Source organism: Lepidochelys kempii, chromosome 3, assembly GCF_965140265.1.
Source record: "Lepidochelys kempii isolate rLepKem1 chromosome 3, rLepKem1.hap2, whole genome shotgun sequence".
In the NCBI taxonomy this organism is placed as follows: Eukaryota; Metazoa; Chordata; order Testudines; family Cheloniidae; genus Lepidochelys; species Lepidochelys kempii.
Genome location: NC_133258.1, coordinates 174,621,813 through 174,646,305, shown reverse-complemented (window position 1 = coordinate 174,646,305; position 24,493 = coordinate 174,621,813). Strand labels below are relative to the sequence as shown.

Genomic DNA, 24,493 nt, shown 5'->3' with positions numbered 1-24,493 from the left:
TTTATCTGCTGCCTGCCCCAGGCCGAAAGCTGAGCCATAGACTGCTATTGTTCTGCCCCACCCAGAAGGTCAGAGCCTGACTCTTGATTGCTGTTGGCCCCTGCCAGAGAGTTGGGCTAAAAATTGCCTATTTCTCTGTCCTGCCCAAAGGATCAGGGCCCTGACTGCATTGGTTGCTGCCAGAAGGCTGAGCTAAAGGCTGCTTCTTGCATTGCCCTGCCCAGAGGGCCAGAGCACCCGACTATGAAGTGAGCTGTAGCTCACGAAAGCTTATGCTCAGATAAATTGGTTAGTCTCTAAGGTGCCACAAGTCCTCCTTTTCTTTTTGCAGATACAGACTAACACGGCTGCTACTCTGAAACTGCCTATATATGCTGTCTGTCCTAGATGGGAGGCTAGGATAAATATTGATTGCTGCTAGGCCCTGCACAAAGCGCCAGAGCTATAGGCTGGTGATCTGCTAATCCCCCTGCTAATTGGCTTTAACCACAGTGACTTAGGGAGGCGGAGTGGCCTCCCTCCAAGCCTGAGGAGGTGAGGGACGACTGTCAACACACTCCACTGTAATATAGAGGAAGATTAGGATTCCACACACTAGATGTCGCAGGTAGGTGACCCAAGACACCTTGAAAGAAAAGGGTCAGGGGGACTGTGCAGTGAAACTACTAATGGACTTCGTGGTTCTTCCATTTCATGTGTCAATTATAAGAATTGGACGGTTTGTTGTACATTACTAGTGTTACAGAATCAGCCTAGTACTTGATCTACAAGTGGCAGAATCTCCCTAATGGGTCTTCCATCATAGGGAGAACTCGTAAAATGAAGGAAGCTGTATCTACAGATGGAGTAAAAGATTTCTATTCTAAAATCCCACTCTACTGATGAGAGCTGAACCCTGTTAGCCACAATGAAACACTGGCAGCTGAGGAGAGATCAGCCTGAGACAGGTCTTCATCTAAAGGAAAGATGCCACTGCCAAGACGGGTTGTGGGGGATGGTGTTAAAGTTATATCTTGGTGGGAGAGCTATACAGATGGAATAAAGCATAGTTTATTTCTTTGTCTATGATTTATAGTTGTTGAGAAATTGAGAAATTCTGCTAGAAAATGTAGAGCTGGTCTAGGATTTATCATGACAGCTTTCCCTCCCACCCCCCGGCCCTCCACACTAACCCTCTGTCTAGTTGCAAGATATCTAACCAGCAACCATGTTCTGGAAATTCAGACTTAGTGCCAGCATTCTTTTGCAGCCACCTCCGTTCTCTAATCACAGTAGCAAGCATCTGGCTATGAAGCATAATGTAATGCCAGCCTGATGAATTTCAACGGAACAGATATGTTAATACAAACCACCACAGATTTGGAGTGACAGTCACAGATCACAAGATTTTGATAAGCCTCCTCTTTCAGGCACAAGTCTGAACACTAAGGGCTCAGTTCCTATGCAGGAGGCTCCAGTGCAGACTCCCTGAATAACACCCTCAATGACATGAACAAACAGCCGTTGAGAGTGAACAGGGCACAAATATGGTATCTTTGCCTGTGGTGAAAGCCACTCCCTGTAGAGGTCATGTTCTTCTGCCCTGGTGTGAGGCAGGGGCAACTCCAGAAACGTTTCCCATTGTACACACCCTCAATCTCTGTAGAGCCATGCCTGCTGCAGCTGCTGGCCCCAGCTGCTGGCCCGCTGAGTCCATGCCAATTTCAGCCCCCGCATTCCAGCACAGCCCACCGTGTGCGGCATCACTCCCCATCCCTGAGAGGGGACATGGGCTGCAAGAAGCAGGACAACGCTAGGCAGGCTCCCAGGGAGGAGCTCTGCTGCAGCAGGCAGCCCCCTGGCAGTAACATGGAGAAGCAGTGCTGGCCACCTCACTGCCCACACAAGTTTGGCCCCAATAGGCCTCCATCTTGATGGCGAGGCCAAAACTGAGAGAGTGGCATTGCAGCCCGGAGCATGGGGGTCACACCACCACTCAGGTTTGGCCTCACATTCCCTCTGTCTTGATAGGAGGAGGAAAGACCCAGCAAGGCCAAAACTGAGTCAGTGGCATTTCAGCCTGGTGCTCAGGGGTCATAGTGCTGTTCAGGTTAGGCTCTGAGATCCCTGTGCACCAGTGGCATGTACTAGCTGCCTGGGTACGTACCCAGGCAGGCTTTATTCTGTGGATGCCACTGAACTTACAGAGCAGGAATAAGCTCTGAGAGTATCTGGCATATTGGGTTTGCAAGCATGAAATGTGACTGGTGTCAAAACAAGTGCTCCTTTGCTCTGACCATCCTTTATTTGCATCTTTATAGACTCCTGAGCTGGAGCTTCCAGTACAGAGTGAGATCAAATGGTCAGGTAATATACCTTCATTTGTAGAAATACTGCCAGGGCCTCCCATTACAGGTAGCCATAGCCAGATTTATTGTTATTCACCACATTCATCCTGTGAAAACTAAGTTTGAAAAATAACTGAATTTGAACACTGAAATTAAATGACTTTCATGACTACAAGTGTTCTTGAACCAAAGCAGCTTTTGCTGATACTCACCACCTACAATGTGAGCTGTGATATTTTATTGGAATTTAAACTGCCTACTCTGAAATGAAATCTTAATCTTGTGTGTAATTGTGTGAAAAGGCAATTACCTAATATGAACTCAGGCATCTGACAATGATAATTAATCATCACAACTTGCTGTGCATAATGCAAAGAAAGTGGTTCTGGATAGTTCTTATTTAGAAGGCTATTATAAGCCATTCATAATGATGAACCGTTCACAGTCAGAAAAATAACTTGAGTCTGTTCTCTGAATCATTCTATTGTTACTGGGCCACATGCCAAAATGGTGGTGTAAAAGTCACATAGTGGTAAAAGCCACCAGAAGTATCTGTACATTGGTGTAACTTACATGGCAAGGAGGTGGAAGAGGAAAGCTGTAGTAAATAAAACGCAAGAACTACTTAAAAAAATAGGTGAGTCTTCAACAAAGTAGATTTTATGTAGCTTTAAAGGGAAGAGGGATTTAACCATTGTTTGTCCACAGTACATCTCTTACCTGTGATACAGCATGACCAAAAGGCAGAAGGAGAGTGATATAGGAGAAATATGTAAGTCCCAGGATGAGGAGAAGCCTTATTCCTAGTAGAGGGAAGAAAGGTTTCTATAGATTAAAAACACCTGAAGCCAATTAGAGCACCTGAAGCTAGTCACCTGATAAAAAACCCCTCCTTCAATCAGCCAGGGGAAGGAGTTGGAGCAGAGAGCAGTTTGAAGGAGTTGGAGCAGAAGAGAAATGCCTTGGCTGTCTAGAAGACCAAGACCCTAGGTAAAAAGACACCCGGCTTGTGCAGAGAGAGATGGCAGGAAGGCCCACAAGCTGAAGAGCAGAAGAGGGAAGTAGCCCAGGGGAAGGAAGCACTAGTTCAAGTGGTTTACCACTATCTCTCGGGCCCCTGGGCTGGGACCCGGAGTAGAGGGCGGGCCCGGGTCCCTCCCTCTCCACTACCCTTCTCTGGGTTACTAGTGCAACAGTAGATACCCTAGTTCAGGGGCAGGAAACTGCGCTCTGAATTCCCCGCCCCCCCTCCCCCGCAAGAAGAGGAAGTGCGGGACCCATCATAATCGTACCGGCAATTTGCCACATATCCCATTTGTTATGATAGTTTATAAACTGACTCACCCAGCTCGTCTCACTGTGTTACCATCAGTTCTTGGATAAAAGTTTGAAACTTCCACTGCATCTCGGAAATTGGTTCAAGAGTCACGGAGACGACACTGGAGCTCTTATATCTCATTTCGGATATAAAAAAAACCTCAGCCGCAAGTTTTATAAGCACACGGGGTAGATCAAAAACATGGCTGTAATAGCTCAATAAAACAGTCAATGGATATACTTCACTCTAGAAATAAACTCTACACTGCACTCAAACCAGGTTAATACGGAAAATCAATATGACTTTGGACAACAGCCAGCCTCAAAGAAATAAAAGAATAAGGTAACTTATCTCAAAAGATTCTTCCATTCAACAGAATAGAAAGAATGAATGGAAATAACCTTCTTTGCTAGCCACTCACCCCATTAATGATGAACATTAGCAGAAGTTAAAGGTTGAAACACAAGCTATTCTGGAACAAAGCCATTTATACTGCATGCACGTACGCATACACAACAGTTAACATGAACGTTCTTCTTGTAAGACATTGGGATGATATATACCAAGAAGCCATGCCAGAACTAGGTGCAATCCAGTGAAAGAATATGGGAAGAGTATTAAGAAACTTCTTGCTGGTGACTCCTTACAAACATAGGTCTGTTGTAAGTCTTTTCTTTCAGTGAGTTTATTTTTTCATATTTATTCCTTTATTGGATATTCAGTTAATAAAGGGGACACTATTGTGCCATGCAGCATTGAAATAAAGCATCCTGGAGCAGTAACACTGACAACACATTTTGAACTGGATCTCATGAAGGTGGGTAATCCAAAATATTTATACCTTCATAAATACCTTACTTTTCAGCACTGAATATTTTGTTCATACGTAGCCCAATCCAGCACTTACTTAAGTCAATGGAAAGACTTCCATTGACTTCAGTGGAAGTTATATCAGGCCCAGAGTAACTTCATATACCTCTTTGACCACGAGAGATTAACTTTAAAGATTTTCATTGGAAACTCGAATGTGTATTAGTTGTTTAGGGAACAATTTTGCTGGGCTTGTTTTTTTTCCATGCATCTTTCATGATAAACTACAATAGTACTGCACTTATGACTTGACACTTCAATATGTACAAATATTTCTCTGCTTTGGGAAGTTTCCACTACCACCATTGTATTAATTTATCAGACTCTCAGGGATTTCAATCTCTTCAGCCAAGGATGAACCTACTATAAGGTGGAAGCACAACCAGTTGGAAAACTGTACTCAGAATAATTATCAGTGGTTCACAGTCAAGCTGGAAAGGCATATGGAGTGGGGTTCCACAGGGATCTCTCCTGGGTCTGGTTCTAGTCAATATCTTCATAAATGATTTGGATAATGCCATAGAGAGTACACTTCCAAAATTTGTGGATGATACCAAGTTAGGAGGGGTTGCAAGAGCACTGGAGGACAGGATTAGAATTCAAAATGATCTGAACAAACTGCAGAAATTATCTTAAATAAATAGGATGAAATTCAATAAGGTCAAATACAAAATACTACACTTAGGAAGGAATAATCTATTTCACAAATACAGTACCAAATAGGAAATGACTGCCTATGAAGGAGTACTGCGGAAAAAGGATCTCGGGGTTATTAGTGGATCATAACCTAATTATGAGTCAACCATGTAATGCTATTAAAAAAAAAGCAAACAGCATTCTGGGTTATATTAGCAGTGTTGTTGTACACAAGAAGTAATTCTTCTACTCTATTCAACACTGATAAGGTCTCAATTGGAGTACTTAGGGAAAGACATGGACAAGTTGGAGAAAGTCCATAAGAGAGCAACAAAATTATTAAAGTTCTGGAAAACACGAACTACAAGGAAATACTGAAAAAATTAGGTCTGGTTAGGCTGGAGAACAGAATACTGAAGGGGGACATGATAACAGGTACACAAAAAGTTGTTACAAAGAGCAGGATGATGAAATGTTCTCTTATCCACTGAGGACAGGACAAGAAGTAATGGGCTTAAATTGCAGCAAGGGCGGTTTAGGTTGGACATTAGTGTAAGCAGTGTCAGGATGAGCTCCACCCTGACATCTGGTGGTGAGGTATGGCAAGTTGTGGAAAAGAACTTCAGGGGCCGATCTCATTTGCATAGGCACACCCACCCCGCCTAGAATGAGGCCATAGCTGCCCAAATGGTCACTTTGGCTGCTGTGGGATCCCCAGTGTCTCTGTTATTGGGGCAGGAAGAATAAATTGTTATTACCCTGATTATGGGAACTGTGCTTGGAACTGTACTTGGCCTTTTGTTATGATGGAGGGACTCACCATCAACTAAGTAGCACTCGCTAGGCAAGGGTCATGGGTTCCAAAACTCTGTGAATTGAGAGAAGCTGGGGATAAGTATTAATACTTGGTGGCATGGGCCCCTTGGTGAGGGCCTTACATGCTAATTGCACTTCCTCCTCTCTCCACTGTGGAATATCAGTGCTAATTTTGATTCTGTTAGGAGTCTAGTTACAGGCTGCTGAGCTCACTTTGGGCTGACAGTGCACCAGCACTGAGGCTCCCCTACTACAAGCTGAATTCACCAAAGAGCTGAACTGACTCAGAGCTGAAATCACTGAGTGTTGTGTTAAGTAGTGGGGGAGCCTGAAGATATATTGTGGAGCAGTTTGTGGGACGGCTGGAGTGCCTTGTGAACAGGCTGGTGGAGCAGTTTGTAGGATGGTGGGAGCTGCTGCTGGTGGGACGTGGAGCAGTTTGTGGACCGGCTGGTGGAGCAGTTCGTGGGACAGCGGGAGCTGCTTGTGGGCCGCGGAGCGGAGCGAAGGCCTATGGAGCTGTGGGGCGGTCAGCTTCAGATCATGTAAGGTGCCTCTTACCCCCGCCCCATCTCCACACAGGTTGGGAGGTAAAGCTCTGCAGATAAACTTTCGAACTCTGGGGCTGCCCTGATCAGGGACAGAGACTTTTGGGTCTTTGGACTTTTGGGACTTTGGGTGATTTGGGGTTGCTGGACTCAAGAACCAAAGGGAAAAGGGCATGCCCCAATTTGCTTAGGGTGGGTTTTTTTGCTCATGGGTTGTGTTATGAATCCTGTTGGTGGTGTTTCCCCAACATAATGCCACATTGTTTCTCTCTGTTATTAAAAGGCTTTTTGCTACACTCAGACTATGTGCTTGCGAGAGGGGAAGTATTGCCTCTTGGAGGCGCCCAATGGGGGTGGTATATATTTGTCCCAGGTCACTGGGTGGAGGCTCGAGCCAGTTTGCATTGTGTTATTGGAATGGATCCCCTAGATATTGAACCCGGCCCTTGTTGCTGCCAACTCTGACGGGCAGAAGGGTTACATTAGGAAAAACTTCCTAACTGTCAGGGTAATTAAGCACTGGAATAAATTGCCTAGGGAGGTTGTGGAATCTCCATCATTGGAGATTTTTAAAGAGCAGGTTGGACAAACACCTGTCAGAGATGGTCTAGAATGATAATACTTAGTCCTGCCATGAGTGCAGGGGTCTGGAACTAGGTGACTGACTGAGGTCTCTTCCAGTCCTACATATCTATTATTTTGACTTTGAACATGTCAAGTTCCCTTGATTTTATGGAAAAATGGAGAACCAACACAGAGCGAGCACCTGAGAGGGCAGATTTTGGGCCTCTGAATGAACCAACTGTCTGGCAAATTCTATGAAAATATTTATTCTGTGGTTTGAAGTTTCTCTTCAAGGTAATGAAATTAATTCCAAGCCTGTAAGGCTTATTCCCTAATTCTCATGAGCAGTGCCACTGAGGTCAGTGAGTAAAGGTTACTCCCACAAGTTACGAGTTGCAGGATTCATGCCTATACCTTTATCTATGCCGTAATATGTACTATTATGTAATTTGTCCTTCTGCCTTACAGAGTACTTTTCTCTCTTTCAGGTACTTCACTTTATTGCTCACAGAGACAGACACAGCAGACAATTAGTGCTTAGATCCCGGCAAGCGGGGGGGGGGGGGGGGGGATTGGCCATTTTTTATTTACCTGCAATGGGCCTTTCCCCTTAACTTTTAAAAGTGGTAAAGAAGGCTCTGTCAGATGAGGTCCAATAACAGCAAATGTTTTCCTAAAACCCTGTGTAATTCTTTGCAAATGTAGGGGTTAGTGTATCAGGTCAGAACTCAGGTTTCAGAGTAGCAGCCGGGTTAGTCTGTATCCGCAAAAAGAAAAGGAGGACTTGTGGCACCTTAGAGACTAACACATTTATTCGAGAATAAGATTTTGTGAGCCACAGCTCACTTCATCAGAACTGTTGCCAATGATCTCTTGTTCTACTTGGCAACGCTTTCAAGACAAAGCTGTTCTTTTATTCTGTAACCTGAGAATTTGCCTTACCACTTAAAAACATAATGAATTTGCAATTAGAACTGAGGCCCTTAATCTTGTGCATGTATCTTCTCTAAGATCCCTAGAAGAAATGAGGTAAAAGAGAAGTAGTAGAAAAGACACAGGGCAGAGGAAAATCCCTAGAAAGCACTTTTAATATCAAATACAAGCAACTTCAAAGCAGGTTCTTTGAAGGCTGTAAGGTTTGCTCATCATAACCAGTCCTACTAATGATTTTCTAACTCCAGCATGTCAGCGCTGCCATGACAGCCCCTGCATCAAATTCAGAGTGCGTGCAAGCAAGGTGCAACTCTTCTTACACCAGCACTAAAACACCTGCTGACACCTGCACTGTTGTTCAGAGCTCCACGATAAGACAATCTGAACTACAACTGGCATGCAAAAGTGTTTCAAAAATTTTGATCTGACTCCTATGCGTCATTAAAGTTTATATGGACAAGTCTACGTTAGGGAACCCTTTCTGGCACTGCCATAATCTCCAAAGAGGGCTTTGTCGTATTTAGTTTAAATTCAGTTTTGAAGGCCAGTTGATAAAAGAGATTCAGCCTCTCTGGTTTTTTTGTATGTTTTATACACTGAACTCGAGAAGGGCTTAAACAGATACATGGAACCCAATCTTGCAAAGACTTACATGCATGCACACTGTGAGTAGTCCTGAACTGTTGTCTTTAATGGGACTACTCAGGGTGTGTTTAAGCACATGCATAAATCTTTGCCGTATCAGGGCCCAATACTGTAAAATGTAATATCTTCATACACAGATACCTGGGTTATAAATAACCCACATGTATTTAGTAACTATGTGGAAAAGGACTTGATGTTCCATGACATGAGCCAAAATGACATCTAAAAAAAACTTTTCACCCTCCAAATTTGTGTATGCACTAAATATGGTACAAAACACAACCACTTTCATATGCAAGCGACATTTAGGTGCCCAGCTATTTTGCAGATGTAAGTGTAGGACTGGTTTTGAAAGCACAACGGGGACATGTACCAATTTTGCTGCTCAACAGACACTAGCCTTTGAAAATATGGACCTTTGTGCCACAATGCAGTGTCCACTCAGCATTTTATCCTAAACTCTTCTGTCCAGATTGCTCCCACTGCACAGTCTGCAACAGTTCATTTCATCAAGGGCAGAGCTTCTTCTCCGCCTCTCCCCCTCCCCCCACCCGCCCCAGTGCAGAATGGATATATGGTTCAGATGCCAAAACCTGCAAGTCTCAGGAGCAGCACTGTCAACCTCAAATGTTCAGAACTTATGAGCAAGCCCTAGACAAAATGATTATCTTAAAAATCATAAGATTGTAAACAAATATATATAAATTTGGGAATCTTTCTATTTGCCTCCTGGTTTCTGAGGCTTTAGGGCTCACAATTTCAAGCTTTTTTCTGCAACTATGAGGTCTAGAAATTTGTTTTTAAATGAAAGCAGAGATTCTCAGATAACGCGATTCCAGGAGATGGGGCTTTAAGGAAAAAAAACACTGAATACCTCAAAACCTGCAGAGAAACTCTGAGATTAACTGGAGGCAAGTCCAAATGCCTTCTTCACCACTTCTCTGGTGCATCCGCACTGACAGAACTCCCCCTGCTCTAAAAGATGTTCCCCAGTGCAGAAAGGGAGCATTCAAAAGAGTCAATAAAACCTCTGGCTGTATTAACTTTTCTGTAGATTCCCAGCTTGTCTCTGGAATAGGCGAGGAATCCAAGTAGCAATGTCATCACACACAGTCCCTTGCCCCAGCACTCTTCCCAATCACAGCCTGGTCCCCAATTCCTGATATGAAGATTCTGTTACCTATACATGGACCTCCACAACATCCAGTGACAATAGTGGAGAAGAGGCCAAAACGCCTTCTCATGGCCCGGGCTAGAGATCTGCCATGTTTTCAACCCCTCTATCCACAAAGGAGGAAGGAGTGGTCGAAGCCCGTAAATTCCTTGATTTTGTTGTGGGTGGGGCAGAGGGGTGTTATGGAAATTGCCAGGACCACAAGACTGACTGTTACTGGTACTGTGCCATACCAATGCAAGAAGCATATGGGGGAAAACAAGCTGATGATTGGAATTCACTTTGCAGGACAATTAGATTTTTGTGGGTCCAGGATGGAACTAAAGATGATGTTTAGGAAAAAGAGTCTTGGTGGTGTAATGGGTTATAATGCACAAGCCTTTAATCTCCAGGGTCTGGAGTTGAAAACCAAGGTTTCTGGTTACAAATGAGATCAAGTTTGCTAGTCTCATTCCTTTCAAAATATATGACAGTATTCTACTGTAATAGCCCATAACATTGCCTGATCACTACTGTAAGATTTGTTTTAGACCAGTACTGTAGGAGAAATCCACAATCTTTCTATAACTTTCTGGAATCATTTTATAGTAGGGCTGTTGATTAATCGCAGTTAACTCACATGATTAACTAAAAAAAAATTGATGATTAAAAAAATTAATCATGATTAATCGCACAGTTAAAAAATAGAATACCAATTTAAATTGATTAAATATTTTTCATGTTTTTCTACATTTTCGAATATATCGATTTTAATTACAACAGAATACAAAGTGTACAGTGCTCACTTTATATTATTTTTTATTACAAATATCTGCACTCTAAAAAGGATAAACAAAAGAAATAGTATTTTTCAATTCACCTCTGACAAGTACTGTAGTGCAATCTCTTTATCGTGAAAGTGCAATTTACAAATGTAGATTTTTTTCTGTTACATAACTGCATTCAAAAACAAAACAATGTAAAACTTTAGAGCCTACAAGTCCACTCAGACCGACTTCTTGTTCAGCCGATCGCTAAGAGAAACAAGTTTGTTTACATTTACAGGAGATAATGCTGCCCACTTCTTAATTACAATCTCACCTGAAAGTGAAAACAGGTGTCCGCATGGTACTGTTCATAGATTCATAGATATTAAGGTCAGAAGGGACCATTATGATCATCTAGTCCGACCTCCTGCACAACGCAGGCCACAGAATCTCACCCACCCGCTCCTGCGAAAAACCTCTCACCTATGTCTGAGCTATTGAAGTCCTCAAATCGTGGTTTAAAGACTTCAAGGAGCAGAGAATCCTCCAGCAAGTGACCGTACTGTTGTAGCTGGCGTCGCAAGATATTTACATGCCAGATGCACTAAAGATTCATATGCCTCTTCGTGCTTCGGCCATCATTCCAGAGGATATGCATCCATGCTGATGATGCTCATTAAAAAAAATGCATTAATGAAATTTGTGACTGAACTCCTTGGGAGGAGAATTGTATGTCTCCTACTCTGTTTTACCCACATTCTGCCATATATTTCATGTTACAGTAGTCTCGGATGATGACCCAGCACATGTTCATTTTAAGAACAGTTTCGCTGCAGATTTAATAAAACGCAAAGAAGGTACCAATGTGAGATTTCTAAATATAGCTACAGCACTCGATCCAAGATTTAAGAATCTGAAGTGCCTTCCAAAATCTGAGAGGGATGAGGTGTGGAGCATGCTTTCAGAAGTCTTAACAGAGCAACACTCTGATGCGGAAACTACAGAACCCAAGCCAACAAAAAAGACAATCAACCTTCTGCTAGTGGCATCTGACTCAGATGATGAAAATGAACATGTGTCGGTCCACACTGCTTTAGATTGTTATCAAACAGAACCCATCACCAGCATGGACGCATGTCCTCTGGAATAGTGGTTGAAGCATGAAGGGACATATGAATCTTTAGCGCACCTAGCATGTAAATATCTTGCTATGCCAGCTACAACAGTGCCACACAAACGCCTGTTCTCACTTTCAGGTGACCTTGTAAACAAGAAGTGGGCAGCATTGTCTCCTGCAAATGTAAACAAACTTGTTTGTCTGAGTGATTGGCTGAACGAGAAGTAGGACTGACTGGATTTGTAGCTCTACAGTTTTACATTATTTTATTTTTGAATGCAGGGTTTTTTTGTACATAATTCTACATTTGTAAGTTCAACTTTCATGATAAAGAGACTGCATTACAGTACTTGTATGAGGTGAATTGAAAAATACTATTTCTTTTGTTTTTTACAGTGCAAATATTTGTAATCAAAAATATAAAGTGAGCACTGTACACTTTGAATTCTGTGTTATAATTGAAATCAATATATTTGAAAATGTAGAAAACATCCAAAACTATTTAAATAAATGGTATTCTATTATTGCTTAACAGTGCAATTAATTTATTAATTATTTTTTTAAATCTCTTGACAGCCCTGTTTTATAGTCTATTCGAGAAATGTATATACTTATGTAATTCTGTAGGATCGTTTAAAGACAAAGAACGATCAACTCTGTAAAGTTCTTTTTGCTATAGAATTCTATTAGATTCATCTCTATTATATTCTGTGCACCTCTCCAAAAGGATTTTCTTTTTTCCTAAGGGTTTAAAGAGTCTAGGGACATCCATTCACATAAAAAAGAAAAACAAAATCCCATGACAATTCGGCACCACTGGCAGTGTGTGACAAAGGATTGAAATAGCGAGGTTATTCCTATTCAGAATTAAGATCTTATTGATAAACCGTGAATGGAAGCTTTGAAGAACATCTGCATACACCATGATGGACTGTTAGATCCTTACTTGTATGAGCTCTAAACTAGACAAAGCAATTAAAAAGGAAGAAAAAAATATGGCTATTTGTACTAACATGAAATTTGTTCCACGTATTGCTCTGGCTGATCAGTCTATGAGAGTAAACAACAAAGCAGATTGTCTTGTAACTTTTCTAGGCATGAGTGAGAATTGCTTAGGGGGCATGCATTTATTATTAAAGCATCATGTATGCAGTTTATATGTAAGAATGAAGAGTGTGAAGAATGCCCTATGTGGCCACAGGGCTGTAAGACCAGCTGTAAGCAATAAGGTGTGTTTTTTTTTAAATAGGGCTTTAGTACAGTATGTGCTTTTACGAACTACTAGCAATTACCCATGGACAGCAATTATTCCTTTTGCAACACCAAAATGACACATGCAAAACATTCTTCTGTTGATCCCTAAAGTGATCCAGGCAAAACAACTGTAGCTTACTCCCGTTTCCCATTTCTCCTCCTGCCAGGGCCTACATGAACCTGCCTTGAGTAATCTGAACCAATAGACACTGTTTAGACAGGCAGCATTACACACAACTATTCAAAAGAACACAGCTTAAAATGACTCACCAAGAAAGACCCCATGCCAGCAAATACACTTCAGCAGCTAAAATCTTGATAAAGGGCTTGTTTGAGAAAATACACAGAAGAGCTTTGGGACTCTTAATTGTTGGGACTGTTGTACATTAGTTTCATACCATATATGACCTGCTCCTGCTCCCACTGAAGCCACTGGCAGTATCCCTAGCAAAAACAGTTGCCTCAGAGTACCTTTAATTGCCATGGAATACCAGTCTTCCTGATTTCTAGGGTTTTCCCCAAGCCTATATGCAAGTGTTGTATTACCCAATACAACCATTACTCTTCTATTATGAAAATATTTTGCTTATGCACTTTGCTTGGAAAGGGAATACTTTAGTGGGGAAAATACTAATAATTTAGTATGATGAAACACTTGATGTTTATAACATCTATTTCTACAAATTTAACAGTTAGTGTCTGGTTTATAGCACATTTCTGCCCAAAACTAGACAAATAAGTACTTGGAAATAAATTCCAGGTATATTAAACAGCTCTAAGCTACTGCATCTTGGTTACTATCTTATTATTTTTTCTTGTTGTCTGTCTATAATTCCAGGGCTAACATGGACAGCTATTCCTTAGAGATACAACAACATATACTTCATAAAGATAACATTTTCTTTTTAACATGATCTTAAGCAATACTGTGGTACACTGTTTTCCCAACAACAGTTGCTTGATAGATCTATTTAAAAAGCACCATTCATGGGAGGAACAAGATAAAACATTGAAAGGTCTTACCTTCACCTGAAGATCCTGAAAGATCTATGACGACATATACTCTTCCTTCTGGCTCCAAGTCAATCTGTATTTGAGAAAAGAATAAAACACTTAGACTGGTGCTCCCTTAATGAGCTCCTGTGTGCACCATTAATAGAAGAAAAGGAGTATTTGTGGCACCTTAGAGACTAACAAATTTATTTGAGCATAAACTTTCATGAACTACAAATTTATTTGAGCATAAGCTCTAGCTCACGAAAGCTTATACTCAGATAAATGTGTTAGTCTCTAAGTTGCCAAAAGTACTCCTTTTCTTTCTGCGAATACAGACTAACACGGCTGCTACTCTGAACCCTGTCATTAACAGAAGTTTCCATTGACTCTTAAACCCGAAGGGAAAGGTCCCCAAACTGTGGGGCGCACAACGTTTGCAGGGGTGTGGTGTGGCCCAGGCTAGCCCCCATGTGTGGCAGGGAGGGAGTGCCACCCACCCAATCCTGCTGTGCTCCAGCCCCGCCCACAGCTGTGGCCCTCTCTCCTGGCACCATGCTTGGCCCCATCCCCAGTCTTAGACCCTGGCTGCAGCTCTGTTTCCAGCCCTGGACCCGCTCCCAGCCACACCCAGACCCACAGCTGCGGCCCCAGCCTCAGCCCCCTAACCCCTGTCCGCATCCTCTTCTCCCCGCGCCCCTGGAGCCATGGCTCTGCTCCTGGCCCTGGCTTGGGGGGTGGGGAGTGTGCAGACAGGGGTAAGGGGAGGCATGACCCTGAACAGTTTGGCAATCACTGCCCTAAGGCATGTCACTGTTCACAGAGCAAGTATCATGCTCTCACTAAACCTGACCCTGCAAAGAGCTAAGCACCTTTATGAGGTGCTAAGCAACCCCAACTCACACTGAAGTCAAGGGGTCTCCAGACCCTGCAGGATCAGTCCTGCTGCGTTTTACAAATCCAATAAGCTACCTTAGTACAGTAATAAGCTTTGTCAACTCTCCCCCATGCATTTTAACTACTTCTCCCAAGGACTGAAAAATCATTTTAAAAGGAAGTGGTACCAAATAACTTGGCTGTAACTTACACTAAGGCCAGGAATGCAGTGAGAAAAGTACACTTATAACCAATTCAGTTTCTGAACAGACACAGATGAATTCTGGTTGCAGAATATGGGGAATTAACGCACACAACTTCATTACCGTTAACATTTGTCTGGAAGTTCCTTGTTATGTATTCCATCAGGCTAGCTTGCCTTTAGTATATTCAGCAGTAATACAAGGAACCTACAGGCCTGTATCCTGTAGGATATTAGCTTCAGTCATTAGCATAAGGCTTGAAGCCCATGAACTTTGGATAAATTACCTAATGGTCACCCCTAAGTTTTAGGGAACTGGAAATAGAGTGTGAAGGTGAATTTTGTCCAGAATGATACCAGCCAACCACAGGAACAAGAGCTAACATCTGCAGATATCTGACTACAAGAGTGCCATGTCAATGAATTGATGTGTATAAGAATAAGTTGAGATAATGAATGTAGGAGAAGGGGACCCCAACATAAGTAGGGTGAGGAAATACAAATAAGGAAGAGAGGAGAGATCTCTACTGACTATGCATTAGACACAGTGGTGTCAGAGTAACGTATTATAAAAGCAGTATCCCAGCCTGTGTGTGGGAGGAGAGAGAGATGTAGCGTTTGGGAGGTGCCAGGATGATGGCCACTGGTGATGATGAGGAAGGTGATGGTGATGAGGAAGACAATGGCTAACATTCCAGGTTATTCTGCAAGGGACGGTGTGAGTATATGACAGGTTTCAGAGTAACAGCCGTGTTAGTCTGTATTCGCAAAAAGAAAAGGAGTATTTGTGGCACCTTAGAGACTAACCAATTTATTTGCGCATAAGCTTTCGTGAGCTACAGCATCCAATGAAGTGAGCTGTAGCTCACGAAAGCTTATGCTCAAATGAATTGGTTAGTCTCTAAGGTGCCACAAGTACTCCTTTTCTTTTTGTGAGTATATGGATGTTCAGTTGTACATTCTGTATCATCTCAATCTACCTTAAAGAGTTAAAGTGCTTGTGACTTTGCTAAATGTATTAATAAGTTATTATACATATAGAAGGATTCCTATAGTGTGAGTGTTGCAACTGTGCACATCGGGATTCCCAACTACACAGTAATTTTAATACTGGGGTCTGATCTTGGGACAAGAACGTGTCAACCCTCAAAGTGATATCTGGGAATTCTTAAGTAATCATATAATTAATACATAACCTGTGACACCTTATGGCCCTGTCCTGTGAGATTCTGATTACCCTTTGCTCCCATGATGATGGATTTCAATGGGAACTGAGGATGCTCAGCACCTTTCAAGATAGAGTTCTTAAAAGTAGATCCGATTGGCTCTAGATATGGGAAGGCATAGGTTTAGATAGATACCACAATGATGAATGCAGTATAAATGCCTAGATAGATACTATATTGCACTGTACATTTCATCATCGACTCTGAATTTCACTAATTATGTTAGATTATCTGACTACCAGCACATTACACAGACGGCTTTTGTGATTTAAATCTCTTTTCCTGAAACTTTAAAATAGTTTCAGTAAAAGGTAAGGAAAGAAAAATGTCTCATTTAAGTATATGAGCACACAGCATAACTAATGGCTCTTCCATTGAAATCTCAGTGGAATGTAGCAGTGTGTTTGGAAGCAACGCATAATGGGCTATATTTTACCCTCTTCCTACCTGACTGTGCAAGACTGCACCAACACCTACCTGCATGGCCATTTAGGGCCTACTGGGATCACAGAGATTCATGCACAGTACAACTCCCCACAAGCAAGTGGGAGGAACAGAGTGGGGAGTAGGTGAAAATGGCACCTTTACCACCATGTATTGGCCAGGAATGGAGAGCAGAAGGAGGGGAGTAAGTGTCATTGTGCAAGGGGCTGACACTTCTTACTACCTAATCCAGCAGAGGTTCAATGCCTTCCTGAGGTGACAACTATGCACTGCCCCAGACCTCAGTCATCAGTTCCCAATCTACATCTGCTGAAGTGGGAAAAGGGGAGTGCTTAAGACCCGTAAGTGCTTGGAACTTTGTTTTCTTAAAGTCACACATTTTGGCTACTAAAAACACTAAAAAATGCATCTCAAGTCACAAATAATGCATTACATTAGAATCTTGCTAATACACACTAATGACTAGGAGACACTGGTCTCCTGATCTTTGCAAATTAGCAAGGAAGTGAATACACACAACAACAGAGCTAGGATCACAAAATGTACTTTGCTCATTAATTTTGACAACTACAGTTTAGGTTGAATTATTTATGATAATATCTCACTCTCTTAGTTATAGGAAATTTCACGCTGGGGTTGCATCTTTGCTCAGATGTGGGGAGAAAGAGACAGCTCGGTTGAGGATTAAGTGGTGTGCAGATTTGCATGGTTCTATAATATTGTAGAGGGCGTCGAGGGGAAAGTCACAACAATAGTTAAAACATTATTTTCTTCACATTTTGGGAGAAAATTTCTCATTCAGGCTAAGTGGGATGAGTAGCTGGTAATGGTTTTGTTATAAACTGAAAAACAAAGGAATCTCTGGCAGTGCGGAGGGAGCGGTGACTGCATGTAACTCCCCAGCTTGGGGTTCATCAAAGGGAGATTAGGGAATATCAGGGGAAACGGGTGGGCCAGACTGTGCGCTGATATCCCCAGCTGGAGGACAGTCCCTTGGGGACCATGCCAGATGGTGTAAGTTAGAGCAGCCTTAACAGGCTCCTTCTGTTTCCAACTTTTCATGCTCACCTATAAGGCCCTTCAAAACATGGGAACCTCTCATTGCATGTCTGTTCTTGTCTCCTATTGGCTCACCCCAGTGTCCTTCACTCTGCCAATAACGTCCGCCTAATCCATCTGATAGCTTCTCACACAAATGTTTCTGCCGCTCTTCCACCAAAGGAGCCAGGGGAGGGATTCAAAGAGGGCTGAGGAGTGATCTGGTCAAACAATGGGCCAGGAAAGTAATCTTAGCAGCTGCACTTTGAATACATCGGGAGGAAAGGAGATGGGGAGATGGGTGTTAGGAAGATCAAGGAGGAGGTGCTTGTCCAGACATGGGATGAGGATGGCCTGGTTGAGAGGTTGTCCATGAATATCAGTAAAGTGTTAAATATTTAGTGAGGACATTTGTAATAATTTCCAACATAGAAATAAAAATGAATAAAAATGCTACTACTGAAATACTATGTATCTCCTTTTGCAGTTTTTAAGATATTAGGAGATCAGAAGCACAGGTGCAAGGACAGGCTTTGAAGTCTGAGCTGATGGTTGCTTTTGAACAATTTCTATAGTACTCCACCAATGGCTGCTTGGAAGAAAAATACTTCTAGGGCTCCATCATACCAGCCTCACATAATGTTTACTTGGGCTTTCAATAAAGGCCTTTGAATTTGAAAAATCAAACTCTCCCTCCCACCTGCCCAACCCCAAGACACTGCCCCCGCCAAAGTCAGTCAATACTTCTCCTGAGTAGCTGAAGGCGTCACAGCAGATATAAATAAGTGTTCTTTCTGTCCTCTGTGTGTGTGTGTGTGTCCCTCTCTCTCTCTCACCTGCCCACCCCCATCCAGCAGCCCAAGGCAGAGCCTTGAGCTCTGAACTCATTTCTACCACGAAGTAGGCAGCTTCCACCAGCTATTCCAAACTCTCTCCTCTCAGTTCGTTACTCCCAGAGAATTTATTGAAGTAATTTTCTAACAAAGGATTTCACCAGTTAAACTGAATGCTCCAGTACTGACGACACAGCTTTACTTACAGGTTTATAAAAACGCACCTTTCCACTTCACTCAGGATACACACGGGTGTCAAATGTGTGCTTTTATCACAGGCAAAAACTAGTCCTCTCCATATAAACAGTCTCTGCCCTCTCAGAAATGATTGTGAAGACAGATTGGTCTTCATCTGACTTCTAAAGGCCAAGAAGCTCAGGGTGAAAATCATGGACCCATTGAAGTCAAGGGGAGTTTTGTCAGTGACTTCAGTGGTCTCAGAATTTCACTCTCTGCCTCTGTTGGGTCACTGAGGGGGAGGCGGAAAGGGAGGGAAAACTTACTCTAGAATTGAGTACCTTCCACTAAGCCCACCTCGTGCCAGCAGCTCGAAGACATTTACATCAAATGACTTAGTTCAAATGCTCCAGCTGACCTCGTCTGCCACAGACCCAAAGCTCACTGAAGTCAATTAGGATATGTCTGCAATGCAGCTGGGAGATGTGATTCCCAGAGCAGGCAGGCAGACTTGTGCCGGCATACCTCGCACTAGCATACTAAAAATGGCAGTGCAGACGCAGCAGCAGTAGCAGTGGCTCAAGCTAGCCCCCCAAATCCAAACCTGCCCAACCCCCAGGTCTGCGCTCTGGTGGCTAGCCTGAGCCACAGCCAGAGCCCACAACCTCCACACTGCTATTTTTAGCATGCTCGCTCAGGGAGAGCTAGTGTAAATCTGTCTACTCATACTGGGAATCATGCCTCCCAGCTGCAGTACAGACATACCTATAGAGTCTTGGACTTTGGATCAGGCCCTTCATGGATAATCCCAGAAATGGAAGAGCAGTGTCTATTGGCAATTCCACTATATGCTGGCATAAATGTTTATATTTCATTGCATAGAGACTACATTGATGAGAGTGTGAAGACCTCAACTAAATTAGACAGAGGTGGTCTCTCAGAGAGCTAGGATCAAAGCTATACAGGGCTTTCAACTCCAAAAGCCTCACTTTAAATTGAACCTCGTGGACAATTAGTGAAAAAATATTCCCGTATCCTGACATCACCTAAAAAGCAATGCAAAAAGCTATCAAGTGATCTTGAAATGCTGTCTAAAGGCGTGTGCCTTGCAATTACACAGTGTAGAAACCAGTTACTTGCATCATTTTAAGCAAAGTGCAAATCTGAAAGCAACTTTTTCAAATGCCTATAAAGACACTTGCAGGAGGCCACCAATGTCACCTGTAGTTCCAGAAGCAGTTGCTGATGGATCAAATTCAATTCAGGTAACAGTGGGCACAACTTAAATGCTCATGGCAGGTATGAACCTGACCCTTCCATTTGGCTAAAATATGTTTGCATCTTTGACTACGACTTGGAGCATTTTTCTGTGTAGGGAGATGCTCGGAGAAGTTATTTATGAAAAGAAAAAGCAGGGTAGCAGAGAGCAAACCAAGGTGTGAACACAGCTTGCCTGAGTAACAGAGATGAGTCGATCCAAGCTGAACTTTGTTACAACCAAGAACTAAATCTATATTGTGTCCTATGCCGCGCAGACTATGAGCTCAACACATAACAAAAACGTATGTAAAAATATATTAGAGAAGAGTTTGAACACCACCAAAACAGATTTGTCTTTGCTTCCTGCATAAGCCAATTTCATGGCATCAATTAAAGTGTCTAGTAGTAGGTGCAGAGTAAGATGAATCATATCTGTTTTCTAAATACAACCTATTAATAGCCCCCTTATTCCTGATGTAGAAATAAAGTGAAACAATAGCTGCATTAGAGCAATGATCTTGAAAAATTCCAGGCATGAATAAAACATATGACTTGGTCTGTTTCAGGGAAAATAAAGCAGCTGTTCACAAAAACAGACCTGCTTTCCACATACACCTGTTGAAACCATGCCCAAATTTCAGCATATCATCATTTCTACTTTGGTACTTATATAGCACTCATCACCATACTATCAAGTGCCTCACAATTATTCATGGATTTTATCTTCAACAGAGCTGTGAGGTACAGGAGTTTCACCCTCATTTTATAGATGGGAAATGGAGACACAAGTTAGATTAAGTGGCTTGCCCCAAGGTTACCAAGACATCTGGGGCTTAGCCAGGAACCAAACCCAGGATTCTTGAGGCCTAGACTAGTGCCATATACACTGACTAGACCATCCTTCCTACTTTTCCTTTAAGCTTCACTTATTCAGAACATGCACATCCTGTCTTCCTGTAACATTAGCCACTGACATCTAAGTAATGTTTTCACGACTATATTGGCTACATACTTCAGAGCCAATTTTTCTCTTTATTCAAGTAGTAATACTGGAGAATCAAGGATCGAACACTTCCTTCCCCCTCCCCCATGCATTTCCAAATCATGGCAGTTTTTAGGCTGCTCTAAAGCAGTTTGAAACTCAATCTGAGCTCACAGGGATTTGTGCAAGTTTATGTCCCACTAGTTTTAGTTTGTGAGTTTGCATCTCCTGAATTTATTGCTGAGTTCCAGGTAAGCCCAAAACTTGCCCAGTAGCCCCATGTTTTTCCTGATTTCAGACTGAAGCTATGCAGAGCTACTTAGTTCTGTATGGTTCCCAGCTCTGAAAAAAAATACAAAACCCCAGGCATAATGCTCCTAATTTGGGGTTTCTTTAAGAAAGTTTTTCACTTCTCCAAGAAGATTGGATGTAATGATTTGGGATGCACTGATGCTTCATCTAAATATGAAAAAGCTCTGAGCAGCAAATTTCACTCTTGGTAATTCCTGAATAATTCCACTGGTTAAAGAGTGACCTCTCTGACTTCAACAGAGTTACCCCAAATTGACAGTGATACAGTCAGAAAGCTGAATCTGACCTTACAGAACAAGTTCAGACACGATGTAAAGCAGTTGCAACTCCATTCACATCAGTGGACCTACACCTGCTTAAAACAGGTTTGAATTTGGCCCTAGAAGCATGGACTATGACAATCATCCTGAAGTCACTTATGTACAATACAAGCATGTCATCTAAGATTAGGTGCATTATTTTTATTTAAAATCTAACTTGGCTCTTGACAGATAAATCTAAGAATAGGTGATGACATAACATTTAGGTCTTCAAGGGGTAGTGACTGTATAACAACATTTCCCATAACTCAACTAGCTAACAGTCTAATGTTGGGATCAGTTCTACTCTGATGTCTTCGAGACAAGTTACTGAACACTACAGGGTGCATAAGAAAGCTTTCAACCTCACAGCTGACTGGGATTTGTGGTCCATTTGAAGCAGTAAAAACTAAATGGACCTAAGCAATGAAGCAGCAGCAGAAAAAAAAATCTTTGTACTGAAATACAAGGATTTTTTTTGTGACATTGAAGGATTATCCAATACTTGGACAGCTTATGGGATAAACTTCTAAGCACGTGATTTGACTCTGCAGATGGTCATATTTGTAATGTAGGATTTTTGAAAGCCAAAATATACTAATAACGCTACTGAACATATAAAAAGCAGAATGGTTTCTTCTTGCATTACAAGTACTGCCACTATCTCCTTTCAGAAAAAACCTGCATGGGATGGTTACCTGAAAAAACTAATATAACTAGATTAGTTTCTTTTTGCAATTTTGTGCATACGTTTATTATTTTCATGTAATCTCTTTGTATGATGCCTGCACATTGGTTAGTTAATTACAATATCTGCGATCTTAAAAGCAACAAGATCTCTTCCCCAGTGGCTCTCACTACCCATAGTAGTGACAAGGAGTGTAATGGGAAGCAGCAGAAGTGCTTTGCAGCCTGTTCTCCAAAGTTTACCAAAATTAAAATGTTACCTTGCGTTAGGGAGAGAATATCCCTAGTTGCAAGAGCATTTTGTGCCAGTTGTCAGTTTTACTAAGAAAGTCTTGTAACCAGTCCCTTTCATTCCTCCCTGGGTGATTGAGACTGTGTTTTATAATATATGATGCTAACGGAATATACTCAACAAAACTCTGGATTGTACAATCACATTCAAAACTGAGGTCAGTACTCAACAGTCACAGGAAAAACAGCATAAATATAAGAAATATATTTGTCGTGATTAAAAAAGAATGACTGAAAATAGAAACTTCCATCTGTCCTTGGGTTTATGTTGTGTAGCAACAAGATTTTGACAGATTTTACCTTCTATTTTCTACTTAAAAAGCTAAAAACAGGAGTTTCTGTTTAATACTCTAACAGCAAAAATAAATTAAGGGTGGAGTTTGTCAAAAGCTTCCTGACTCAGTTAGACAGACTGCGGCTAGATTCCCTTATCTAGCCGGCTAAAAAATAGCAACGTAGACATGGTGGCTTAGGCAGCAGCTTGGCTTCTCAGGCCCACCCAACGCCCTGGGTCTGAGCTCAGTGGCCAGCCCAAATCTCCACCAGAGCCACAACAACCTCACTTCTATTTTTAACACATTAGCTCAAGCTGAGCTAGCGCAAATCTGTCTACCTGAGCGGGGATACTCGCTCCCAGCGGCCGTGTGGATAAACCTTAAGTGACTTGAAAGCACAACTCCCATTCAAAGATGCTTCTGAAAATGCTACCGTAAATTCTGTTACGGCCACCATCAGGCACAAGAAAAAATCCCAGTCAGAAATATCAGAGTAGAGAGATGGTTATTATGGTTCCCACCTTTAACTTTGTACTAGTGTGACAAAGTCAGCTCTGGCACTGTTGTGAGATTTACACTGTCGTCGTCATCATACGATGCAATGTCATTTTGCAGCTGATGAGATTGTGGCTATATGTTATCCTGCAGTAACATAATATGATCCCCAAAGCACTTCTACAGCATTTTTCTATCTTCCAAAGTGCTATAAAACCAGCCAATTAATTAGCCAACAGCAAGTATGGGACCTGACAACATCCCAAAAACCATTCAGGTTGATCTCACAAAATTAGGCACTGGTGGCCTAAATGGACATATAGCTGCATATGGAAGAAGAGTTACTAAAAAAGCAGTAAGAGAAAAGGGAAGAAAAAGGTAATGCATGGTATAAATAACCAAACCACAAAATCCCCCCTCCAGATTAAAACACACCCTCCAAAGTTCAGAATGTTCCACCCATGGATTAAGATGACTCCAGAATCCCTTGATGGAAGAAGTTTGATGTGGAGTTCAATGTATGGTACCACGAAGCTGAGGATTTTAATTTGCACAGGTTAAAGAGATCCTGACAAGTAGGTCAGGTCCTAAAAAAACATCTCTACCACAGCCAGAAAAAAGGAACAGGGATATGCAACGTCATGAACAAAAACAGTCTTTCTGTGCAGATTTAAACATTCCCATGCACTGTCTGTGATCGAGATATTGCAGCAGTGTTACAATCCTTAGATCCAGAAAGGGAATCTGCACTTCATATAAACTATGAAAAGTAAATTAGCCATTTAAAATTTTCATTTCCAATAATTTAAGAGTTAATGTGATTTTGTTTATAGCTATTAGAATCATAGAATCATAGAAGAAAAGGGTTGAAGAGAACTCAGGAGATCATCTAGTTCAACCCCCTGCTCAAGGCAGGACCAACATCAACTAAATCATCCCAGCCAGGGCTTTGTCAAGCCAGGCCTTAAAAACCTCTGTGTGTGAGACCTGCATCTGTGTGTTTATTAGATACCAAAATTTAAAACATCTCAGGAACAAGCAAAACAATCTGATTTTACTATGTTTTCATTTTAATTTCAACACATAACACATAAAAGGACCCCTCTACCAGACTCTAGGCATTGCTGATAAATAAGTAAAAACTCTGCAATCCAA

General features: G+C 41.9%; 1 protein-coding gene across 6 annotated transcripts in view; it reads right to left on the bottom strand.

Annotated features, from left to right (window-relative positions):
• Positions 1 to 24,493, bottom strand: part of PRKCE (protein kinase C epsilon) — a 519,169-nt gene that overhangs the window by 345,774 nt on the left and 148,902 nt on the right. For all 6 annotated transcript variants that reach the window (XM_073339116.1, XM_073339117.1, XM_073339118.1 and 3 more), the window contains exon 2: positions 13,972 to 14,035. In XM_073339116.1, the coding sequence (XP_073195217.1) occupies positions 13,972 to 14,035 (64 nt within the window). The remainder of the gene's footprint in view (positions 1 to 13,971; positions 14,036 to 24,493) is intronic.